The 12,561-nt window shown below is 36.3% G+C and overlaps 1 protein-coding gene across 2 annotated transcripts in view; it reads left to right on the top strand.

Annotated features, from left to right (window-relative positions):
* The window catches only part of LOC126198560 (xylosyl- and glucuronyltransferase LARGE1-like), a 170,613-nt gene extending 158,442 nt beyond the window's left edge, over positions 1 to 12,171 (top strand). For both annotated transcript variants that reach the window (XM_049934987.1, XM_049934986.1), the window contains one exon: positions 7,263 to 12,171. In XM_049934987.1, coding sequence (XP_049790944.1) covers positions 7,263 to 7,344 — 82 coding nt within the window. In that variant the 3' untranslated portion in view covers positions 7,345 to 12,171. The remainder of the gene's footprint in view (positions 1 to 7,262) is intronic.
* Positions 12,172 to 12,561: the final 390 nt, after the last annotated feature.

Raw genomic sequence — 12,561 nt, 5'->3', positions numbered from 1 at the left:
AAATATGGAATTATGGGGGAGCAGAAGGGATCCTGTGACATCCAAAATAGGAATCACAGCTTAAGGCCATGAGAGGTAGTCAGTGGGATTTAATGCTATTCCCACAAAAATTGTGCCAATTCCTTGCAGGTTCTGAAGACAGGTAATAGGTCTGTAATTGTCCTTTTTAGGGTTCCGTACCACAATCAATAAAGAGGGAACCATCACAGGATCATTTCGTTGTCCATCTTTTTGAGTTAAGGCTACTTTTTCTAATGAATGGATAAAGGTACCAAGGTGAAATTTTTATCAAATACTAAGGTCTACAGTCCATTGGTGGTGTAAATAATTTAAGCTTCAAAGTCATTGAACTCAAAAGATATGGCTATACATGTCATATATTTTGATACACGCAAACTCACATATCAAAACCTATAGATGAACTATCTATATCCATGTTGTCTCAGGTGGTCTGGCAGTAAAGCAGTAAAGTACTTGGCTGAACACTGAGAGGTCACAGTATTGAATTTTGGTTGGACCATGGAATTTTCAGTCTTCGTTTTAATCTAGCCTTCATCTCTCAACGCTGTGAGGAGATACCAGAAACAACATATGGTTCAGATACCATGTTAAACTGTAGGTCCAGTTTCCCCAGTAGGGGTAGGTTAAGGACACACAAGGTGTCAAAGTGGTATCCAATAGAAAGACTTGCACCTGGCCATTGAGCCAAATATTGTTATTATCTGTATACATAATTAAGTTTGTACGGAACCCTCAGAATGCGAATCCTACTCGCACTTGTCAATTTTCTTTTTATTGATTGATTTATTAATTTTTTAAATCACTTACCATGATAACATTCAAATCTGAAATTTATGAGTTCGGGCTAGAGGTTATTTCATCCTCGTGTTCAAACTAATCTTGGAAACTCTCATTATATTGGAAGATGCAATCTGAAACCCAAATCAGTGGCTGCACCTTTGTAGTGCACTGTGATAATGTAGAATGGTTTAGTAGTCATTACCACTGTGACCATAGGATGTACTGAAAAGCACAGTATGGTCATAAAGATCACTACCAAATCTCTATCTTGCTTTACAGATGGAAAATCGTATTGTGTATTGTATTTTTCTCCCTTTGTTACAAATTCACAGGCATTTCCCATGGTAGGGAATAGTTCAGATTCATTGGACCGCACAACATATTCCCCGTGGCTGGTAGTGTGGATGCTCCTTCCAGCAATCAAATTATTATATCAATTCGTGTGGTTTACAAAAAGTGTATCAGTAGCAGATCTGTTATGACTATTTTATTTATGCTATTCTTTTCACTGTGTTTTCGTTGATATCGTATGATCTAGATGTATATTAAAATCACAAATCATTTTCAGGGCAGTGTTCTTTTGAAAGGTGACAATCTCCTTAAATTCCCTTGTGGTTTTCTTTTTCTTTTTGTTCAGCAAGTGAAGTTTTCTCATGAACTCTATAAATGTTTTATGGTATTTTTTAAGACTGACTCCAGAAACCTGCAGAAAATCTGCAACTGTTGTTATGAATTCACCAATTAAGTGGACACTGACAATTTGCATTTCAAATTGTGAGTTAGATCATGACACTGTACCAGTCATGCACATACTGCTGGCTCATAACACTTCTAGACTACTTAAATTCAAAGGGCAAGCAAAAGACAATCACTGTTTCAATGCCAAGTCATTGAACAGTCTAAGCTATGTTCTTATTAATGTGTCCATAGAGGATAGAGCACACTAGTTAAATCTAATCAGTCTGCAAAATGAAATGAAAAACTGGATGCAGAAGTAGTGCTTTAGGGGAAAGCAATATTAAAAGAAGCTGAAAATGCGTTCCTAATTATGTATGGTATTAAATGAAATGGAGATGAATCTTAAACTGATAGAGGAAGTAATGTGCTCTGTCAGGAAGAGGAAAAGATACACGGTAGAGTTCAGCAGATTTGGGAGGCATGAAGAACTATTGATATTAAGGTCGAATCCAGAGCACAGAATGTGTATGTAAATGGCAATAGGAAACCCAGAAGTATCAGTGAAAGATGGGAAAGAAACGCGTTGCCTTTATGTCCTAATGGTAAACTGTTGATGCATTTGCAACAAAGTGCTATAGTTTGAAGCGTTCATCAAAAAAAGTGAAGCTCACATGATAGTGGGTGCAGAAAGCTGGTTGAAACTTGAAATTGATAAATTGATAGCAGTGAGATTTTTGGGGAAACTTTAAATGTATATTGAAAGGATAGGCAAATAAGAAATGGAGGTGACCCCCCCCCCCCCCCCCCCCCCAAGTAGACAAGAAACTCAAATCCACCGAGGTAGAATTTGAAGCTGCATGTGAGATTGTGGGCAAGACTCAGTATCAGGGTTAAGAATAAAATGATATTGGATATTTGTATCGCCCATCAGACTTATCTCCTAATCTAACTGAAAAATTTAGAGAAAACCTCAGTTCACTTGTACGTAAATTCCCCATTCATGTTGTAATCATTGGTGGAGACTTTAATCAACCAACAATTAAGTGGGAAAATTACAGTTTTGTTAGTGGTGGGCGTGATACGACATCCTGTGAAACTTTACTAAATGCCTTCTTCAAAAACTATCTAGAACAGATATTTAGGAACCCCACTCATGATGTAAATATACTGTATCTTAATGTCAACAAATAGGCCTGATCTCTTTGAGGACGTCCACATCGAAACTGATATCAGTGACCATAATGTGGTTGCGCAACAATGATTACGAAAATCAGAACACATCCCAGCTGAGCAAGTGGGTTTCAGGCCACAGAGAAGTTGCTGCAACCAGGTACTGGCCCTAACAACTGTCATAGAGGCTGGCTTCCAAGAAAATATGAAGACATCTGTCACGTTCGTAGACCTATCTGCAGCATATGACACAGTTTGGAGAGAAGGGATGATATACAAATTACTAAAAGCAATTTGATGCCGAAAAACTGTAACTATCATCAACACAATGATAAACAGTAGATATTTTCGTGTTCACTTGGGAGAAAATGTGAGCAAGGAGAGGAAATTAAGTAATGGTCCACTACAGGACTCCGTCTTATCCCCCCTATTATTCAACCTATATATCTCCGACATCCCCAGTACCAGGTCAACAAAATTCTGCTACACGGACAATATCACCCTTGCTTGTAGAACCACTGATCTTGGACGAGCGGAGACAATTCTCACAGAATATCTAGCTGTTAGGAGTGCCTATTTTAGAAAGTGGTGACTTAAACCCAGTACAAGTAAAACTAAAGTATGTACATTCCATATGACAAACAAGCAAGCTAACGTGGAGCTCAGAGTGAAACTTAATGGAAACACTCTTTGCCATAACAAGTATCCTAAGTACCTTGGTGTCACCCTTGACTGCACCCATTCATATAAAAAACATCTTGAAAATACTGCTGCCAAGATAAAAACCCGTAACAATACTATTCAAAAATTGTGTGGAACAACATGGGGAGCTTCAGCAGAAACCTTGCGCACATCATCAATTGCGATGGTCTTCTCAGTAGCCGAGTATTGGGCCCCGGTGTTGCTAAACAGCTGCCGCACTGGAGAACCTGGAATTACCCATACAGGAAGATATACCAAGTTTACAATGAAATAGACTCTGTTCAAGAAACCCACCTTTACGGCAAGCAGAATAGCTATATGTCAGTAATACTGAGGCGAGAGACCTATGGAACCCGAGCTGTCATCTTATTGAAAATTCTGAAGAGCGCGAGTGGTTCCAAAAGTATAACTGTGATACTGCTGGCACAGAACTTGACAGGAAACTGCAGGTAAAATTGAACAAAGCTCACCCTGGGCAATGACGATGCGCAGACTCTCTTTACAAATGGAGTGCTACAGAATCTCCGGTTTGTGACTGTGGGGCTCTGAAACAGACAACTAAGCACATTAGAGATGAATGCCCCTAGCATTCCTACCAGGGGAGTTGGAGTGACCTCATGAAAGCTGATGATTTGGCTCTTGTATGGATTAGGAACCTAGATATTGACATTTAGGTAGTTTTATACGTAGTTTTGTATTTTTGTATTCCTGTTGTATATGGTATTACTAATGTTACATACCTGTAATTTTAAACTGCATGTGAGCTGTATGAATAAATAAAAATAAAAATAAATATTCAGTGAACTAGATATAAAATCAGTAGTGTCATATCTCAGTGAGGAACTTGAAACTTCCAGCACTTGGCAGAAGCATGTGGAGGAACTCTGGCTCAAGTGTAAAAGAATAGTTGACAATGCACTGTATAGATATGAACCCAGTAGAACAGTTCTAATGAGGCGAAACCTCCTTGGTACACAGCCACTGCAAAGAAACTTCTAAAGAAACAGATATTACTGCATATTAGGTGTAAAACAACACATGTCTCTAGATAGAGAGATGCTGAATGAAACCTGTTTGGCTATCAAGAGAACAATGCGTGATGTCTTCAATGACTACTGTAGCAAAATATTATCAAGTGATCTTTCACAGAACCCAAAGAGATTCTGGTTGTATGTAAAGGATGTTAATGGTGCCAGAGTTAGTGTCCAGTCCCTAGAGAATGAGGTAGGAACTGAAATTGAGGGCAGCAAAGCAAAAGCTGAAATGCCTAACTCCATTTTCAAATGTTCTTTTCAAAGAAAAACCCAGAAGAATTGGCCCCCAATTTAATCCTTGTACCACTGGAAAGTGAATGAAATTAAGTATTAGTGTCAGTGGTGTTGAGAAACAGCTGAAATCATTACAACTGAGCAATGCTCCAGGCCCTGGTGGAATCCCTGTCAGATTCTATACTGACTTTGTGACTGAGTTAGCCCGTCTTCTAACTATAATCTATCTTAAATTAGTCGATCAAAAAACCATACCCAATTCTTGGAAAAAGGCACATGTCACACCTGTCTACAAGAAGTGTAGTAGAAGTGATCCACTAAACTACCGTCCAATATTCTTGACATCGATTTATTGAAGAAACTTACATGTTCAGAGCTCAAACTTAATGAGGCATCTTGAACCCAATTACCTGCTCAATGCCAACCAGCATAGACTTTGAAAACATCGATCATGTGGTACCCAACTCATACTTTCTCACATGACATACTGAAAGCTTTCCGTCATTCCGTCAAGGCAACCACGTAAATGCAATATTCCTTTATTTCTGAAAAGCATTTGACTCAGTACCAAACCTATGCTTATTGTCAAAATTATGATCATATGGGTTATCAAGTGAAATTTGTGGCTCAGTTCAGGACTTTTTGGTGGGGATGCCCCAACATGGTATCTTGGGTGGAGAAGCATCACTAGATGTGGAAGCAAATTTGGATGTGTCCCAGGGAAGTGTGTCGGGACCTTTGCTGTTCATCTTGTATATCAATGATCTTGCAGACAAGATTAATAGTAAAATCAGGCATTTTGCAGATGATGCAGTTATTTTTAATGAAGTACTATCTGAAATCTGAAAGAAGCTGCATAAATATTCAGTCAGATATTGATAAAATTTCAGCATGGTGCAGAGATTGACAATTGCTTTAAATGTTCAGAAATGTTAAATTATGCACGTCACAAAATGAAAAAACATAGAATCCTATGACTATAAAATCTATGAGTCACTGTTGGAATCCGCCAAGTCATACAAGAATCTGGGTGTAAAACTTCATTGGGATATGAAATGGATCGATCACATAGGTTCAGTCGAGTGTAAAGCAGGTGGTAGACTTCAGTTTATTGATAGAATACTGGGAAGTGCAGTCAATCTGCAAAGGAGATTGCTTACAAATCACTTGTGCACCTGATTCTGGAATCTCGTTCAAGTGTGTGGGACCCGTACCAGATAGGACTAACACGGGATATTGAACATGTACGGAGAAGAGCAGCATGAATGGTCACAGGTTTGTTTAACTTGTGGGAGAGGGTCACAGAGATACTGAAGGAACTGAACTGGAGGATTTGTGAAGATAGACGTAAACTATCCTGAGAAAGTCTGTTAACAAAGTCTCAAGAGCAGCTTTAAATGATTACTCTAGGAATGTACTACAACTCCATGTATATTGCTCACATAGGGATTGTGAAGATAATATTAGAATCATTACTGCAAATACAGAGGCATTCGAACAGTCATACGTGAATGGAACAGGTAGAAACTCTAATAACTGATACAATAGGACATACCCTCTGCCATGTACCTCATGGTGGTTTGCAGAGTATAGCACCTCATGGTGGTTTGTGGAGTATGGATGTAGATGTAGACAGTGATATATCCTTTGCTGATAACAATTAATCAGATTCAAAATAACAGTTATGCACAAAAAAAGTAAAGGTGGCAAGATAGAGGAGAAGAAGTGTTCATGTACATTATTAAGGGATCGGGCCACCTCAGTTTCCTTCCAGGCAAAAATAATAATAGGAAATTAGAAAAACCTGTTTTGATGTGAATCATGGATGACAAATGAAAATAATATGAACATTTCAGCCAATTCAGTGAAAGAATATGAAGTCTGAAAATTGTTTACATTTTAAATGTGTCAGATCTTGCAGAAACAACAGTTACAATGATATATGAACCAAAGATTGATGAAATGGAGAAAAGACTCCTGCTAAAAATTTTTACAAAATTTCAGGGGTCTTTCACTCAAATTTTTTCACATCCTGAGCATTTTTTTAAGAAAAATATGTATCTGCCCATCTCAGTAGAGACAAGTTTGAACTGTATCCAGAAGCAGTTTTGTTCTGAAATGTTCTGAGATCAGGACAAAGTACAGTAACATTTATTTTTTTCCTTGATAGACAAATGCAAAATTTGTTTGGGATTGTGGACTTCTGTTACAAATTGAGGAATAATGTGCTGGAAATAATTGCAGAAACACAATACACATCGTTTACTTTTAAATACAAGATAGGGGGAAAATTAATTTTTGATAAGTAAATTGTTGAATTAGTATCAACTGTGAAGATATACCTTCGACAAAGATTCCTATACCATTCAGATAATGCATACTCTATTGTAACAAAGTAGTCAAAGACTCCAGTACATGCTCCTCTGTCAGTTATTATATTAAATGACATATTATCCAAATCTCATCTGTTATTATTCAATATGTTCCTTTGGTGAGCCTTATCTTTTTCCTATACTCGAATATTTTTCTGTATCTCTGTGTTAACTATATATATTTAAATGTAGAACTCTACATCGTAGTTTTTATCATTTTTGAAAATAAAAAGTATTTTCCTCAAAGTAAAATATTTATTTTTGATTACAGATGCTTGAAGATCTTGAAAAATGAATTTGTGAAGGATCTGACAAAACGTTACGGCAAAGTTTTTAAAAATGATGTAAACTGATTTTGAGGCAATTGTACCAGTTATATGTGGCCATTCTTTTCCTGAAAATGCTTATTATACACCAGTATTTGGACACAGAGTCTTTATTTATAGTATCTTGTTAATAAAAACAGGTTTTCTGCCTGTCTTGCCAGATTTTTAAAATTATTGACTGAATGACAGCATGTTTTATCATGTATCTCAGCAACATTCTGTGATATTTACAAGTAATTGTGTGTGCTTGAACATTTATTTAAGTTATTGATTGTATGATTATGACGTCTAATACAGCTGTTAATTTTGTTATATGTGTGGTGTATGTGATAGAGAGAGCCATGTCTTGCCAGAAGATAATCTCTGCTTTATTTTGCTAATGCGGAACAGAAAAGAGTGAATATAATTCTTCATACTAAAATGCTTCCTTTTTATATGACCATCTGCTGAATGGAATTTGTATAATGGTCCTGAGAATTGTGATCTAAAAAAATAAGTTATTTTACAAAAGAATAATTCTGTTGACCTTTTTGTCATGCCAGTAATTTTCGTAATTATATTTTTTGCAGATTTTTGTTTTATGTAGATTGTGTACAGCTTGAATGTAATAGTAACTATTTAGAGTATATTCAAAATTAATTATGATGTTTTACTGTCATTTCTGTGTTTAGTAGTGATAGAATTTGCTTTTTAGCAAACTGAAGTATTTAATGGTCACACATTTATATTACATAATTTTAAAGACTGACATCATATCTAAACACTGAGTACATTTTGATGAAAAAAGTGCAAAATCTAGACAGATATTAGAAACAATTTTAGGAAAATTAGATCTCTTACCACTTCATGCAAGGAGTTACACTGGAGAGTACAATTAGTATACTTGATGACATCTAAACTTTTGAATATGTATTCAGGTTTCTCAACTCAAGTCATAGGACAAGCATACAGAATGTCTCACAGTTGGTCCCCTGTGTGTGTGTGTGTGTGTGTGTGTGTGTGTGTGTGTGTGTGTGTGTGTGTTGGGGGAGGGGCCTTGTTTGGAAGGGTAGTAGGAGGAAGAAGGTAGGATGTGAATGTCATGTTTGAGTCACCATGCACCGACTTCTTATTGGTTAGGCTGGCTGAATAAGTGAGAGGTTATCCCTTTTCCACCACTCCCCAAGCTGATTTTCCCTGTTCCATGCTTTAAGAGTGGATAGAAAGGAATTGCACAAATAGTACAGCTGTGTGGTTCAGATATGTTTGCTCTCTCACAGCATCCTAAAGTTTACGTTGTCTCTCATCGTCATTATCCACTATTCTAATGGCATTTCTTGATGCTGACTTCTGTATGTGCTTTACTCCTCTGTACACAATAAACTGATGATGATACATAAGTACTGAGGATTGTTTCACTTCCAGTGAATGTTCAGCAGTTGTCCAATCATACAAAAATGAGTGATTCTGCCCGCTTATCTGTAATACATTACTTTTGTGTGTTTTTACCATCAACTAACAATCCCTGTATCAAGTGCCAATTGTCTGCATGTTTTTCTGTATTTTACTACAATTTCCTATCGTTGTGACTTCTCTGAGTGTAACAGCATCGCCCGTGGACAGCTCCACAGAACTTCTGACATCATCCACTTGGTCATTTGTATATATTGTGAAAAATAATGGCCTTGTAACTCTCCTGGGGTGCCCCCAAAGTTACTTTCAGGGATTTCTCCCTGTTTTCAGTGATATGCTGCATATTCTGTTTGCTAATGTTTTCTTTATTAGGATCTCATCAATCCAATCGCAAAGTTGGTCTAATGTTCCATATGCTTGTATTTTATTTATTAGGCAGCAATGCAGAACAATACCAAACATCTTCTGGAAGTCATAGAACATGTCATCAACCTGGTTGTCAGTATTTACTGACTTCTGCGTCTTGTGAACAGAGTGAACGAGTAGGGTTTCACACAATCATTGTTTGGGAATCCATGTTGATTTCTACAGAGAAGATTTTTGATCTCCATAAATACAGGGGCATACAACTTGTTTCAAATTCTAAAACTTACCAACATCAATGATGTTTGCCAACAATTTCGTGCATCTGCTTGATGACCTTTCTTGAAAATTTGGAATTTTTCCAATCACAGGTATCTCATCAGTTCCAGATGTCTTTCTTCTGTTGAGAGATTTCAGCTGATTTTCTATCATGCAGTCACTTATTTCAGTTTCTGACATTTTGAAATTTGTGCAGTGATTTAAAGGAGGAATCATAGTCTGATCTTCCTAAGTGACACAATTTTGGAAAAAAGTAATTAAGTATTTCAGCCTTTTCTCTGTCATGCTCTGTTATGATGCTGTTACACCCACTGTGTGTCTGGACAGATGGCTTTGATCCATTTACTGAACATGAGACCAAAACTTCTTAGAATTTTCTGTTAGGTCGGAAGACAGAATTTTATTTTAAAGTTCTCTGAATGCTTCACACATGGCTCTCCTTATGCTGATTTTGGTTTCATTCAGCTCTTGTTTGTTTGTGTGGCTTTAGGCTACGATTAAATCCGCAATGAAGCTCTTGTTGCTTTTGGAACAGCTCTCTGTCAGAGCTATTAAACCACAGTATGTCTTTCTCATCCTTCACAGTTCTGCTCAGCTCATACATGTCTACGCATAATGTAGTAAACTCTTCAGTTTTGTCCATTTGTACTCAAATTTGTTAATCTCAGAGATGAATGTTTTATGCTGACCACGGAGGTAATCTGAACTCTATTTCTTGTTACATTTGCTAAGCAAAAATGTCTGCCTACCTTTAATTACATTTCTATTTACAAATGTATTCAGTGATGCCCTAAAGTTCTTGTCTTCCTAGTATCACTTGTGCTCTAGAAAATGTGTTGTGTGCATGCTATTTGGTGCTCTTTATACAAACTGCTTTTAATTAACCATTACATTTTGTGCATGAAATAATCTCTCAAACATTTTCTACTTGGACTGCTCATACGTCTTGTTATGATTTGAAACTGTCAGAGGATTACTGTCTTCACTGTACAGAATGGCTGTGTTTTGGTACAAGAATTGTATTATCCAATAAGGGTTGTATTTGTTCATCCGACAACGAGTTTAAAGAGAGCTCCTAGCTAGTATTCTGAGTCACTTCAGTTAATTCTACAAAGTTTTATGCAACCTCTCTGTACAAACTTCCTACTCTCATTCACTTATTCTTCCTCCTCACATACTGCATTAATTACCTGATAAGCATGTTCTCCCCTGACAGAAAATCAGTACATTCTGGTGCCAGCTACATCCGTCAATTCATGCTACAGAGCTGTTGAAATGCTTTGAGAAAGGAAAATTTGAAATGAAGAATGAATGAGAGAGAGAGAGAGAAGCAGTGTATGTGGCACAGTTGCTCTTCAAAATCTGTGACTTTAAGATGGGTGGTGCTCTGTTGTTCCTAAAATTGCATGACATATAAACAGTTCGCTACTTGTGGGTAATATTTCATCCTGTGAAATGGCAATAAACTTGTTACTTCTACTAGGGAAAATAATATTTAATGGCTTGTTTTTTAATTGATAGTTTTTCTACTACTGTTATCATTACTGTGAGCATGGTGGAGCAGTTTTACTGAACCTTGGCTCTTTGATGCTTGGGAACTTAGTTAAATTTTAATGCTTAGGACTCCACAAGATATTTGAACATCTCATATTAGTTGAGACAAATTTCCTATGTATTTGTTTTTACTCATGCAATTACTGTCTCAGGAGTATCAGATAATTATCTCCAAAAGTAATACTGTTACAAAATGCCAGGTATTTTTGATTTAACTGTAGTGGAAAGTATTGAGCAGACATTTATACAAAATTGTCTTGAACAATGGTTTGAACAGAAACAAACAACCTTTCTGTGTGATGAATACTTATTTTTACTCACTCCATTATTTGCGTTTCATTCAGTATTTTTCATTGTTGTACAAAAATCCCTTTTATTTAGTAATAATATGTAAATAATATATTTTGATTCTGTTCTTTATATGCTGTTTAACACTTCTGTTTCAATTATAGCTACATAATGCTCCTATATTTGTTTCCAAAAACACATACACACTCATGTATCCATCCATCCATCTCAACCCCCCCCCCCCACCTCATGCACTGTGTGTGTGTGTGTGTGTGTGTGTGTGTGTGTGTGTGTGTGCGCACGTGCGTGCGCGCGCGAATAGCATGCATGTGTGTGTGTATTTGTGAACAATAATCAGTTGTTATTGAAATATGTTTCCTGGGCTAATGTGTTCAAAATATGGTATATTGTGTATCTATTTTTTAGCAGATATAGTCCTTGTAGCAACTAAAAATACTTACATAACATACAGTTTTTAATGAAAAAAAACTCTGTCTGGATTACTCACTAGGTATATTTTTAATTTTGATTACAAGTTTTGACGTTGTGGTAGATGATACTGAGATCTAAGAATAGTGCTTCAAAGTATAATTTGTCCAAAAGGGTGAGTTTTAAACAGTAAGTTCAGTTTTACAATTTTATATTGCATCCTCATTGTTTTGGATGAACTGCACTTTGCAGGACTACTGTTATATCAGAAGATTTCCTGATACTCCATACTGAAACCAGTAATTAAAATGAAAGACGTAGTGAGTAAGTCAGATGGTGTTTTTTTTGTTATACCAACAGTGGGCAGAGTTTCTTTAAGACATATTTATAATTGTGAGAACATGTTCATTTTTATCATATGGGATTATTTCATTTATAGTGTAATTGGGAATCTGTTTAACCAAGTTGAGCAGGTTGTTTCAAAAATTATCACAACTGAAATGATTTATTGTGGCTTTTATGTGAAACTCATAATTTATTATCTCCAAAGCTGCTGTTAAACAAATAAATTTGTTTTCCAAGTTTGGTGTTTTTGTTATTTAGTATGAAGTGAAACACTAGAAGACAGTAACCAGTTGTCATTTCGAAATTTGTTTCATGGGGTGCATGCATGTTCAGGTGCAAATCCCTCATTACCTTCATAAATATCATTTATTTGTGACATTACATTATTGTATTCTGAGGCTAGTGTGGGGAGAGGTCCATCAGATGAAGTAGTCACAGGTGTGTACAGTATTTTGCTACAGTGAAATGACTTAATATTCTGAAATATTATTGTGTTATGGTGGTAATGTTAATTATAAAATAATATAAAAACTAATAGCCTAACATATTACTAAAATATCTTTCGGTTTTGTGAGATGTTTTCCAATAAGATTC

This window comes from Schistocerca nitens, chromosome 8 (genome assembly GCF_023898315.1).
Source record: "Schistocerca nitens isolate TAMUIC-IGC-003100 chromosome 8, iqSchNite1.1, whole genome shotgun sequence".
NCBI lineage: Eukaryota > Metazoa > Arthropoda > Insecta > Orthoptera > Acrididae > Schistocerca > Schistocerca nitens.
Note: the sequence above shows the minus strand (reverse complement) of the source record. Positions and strands in the feature narration are given on the sequence as shown.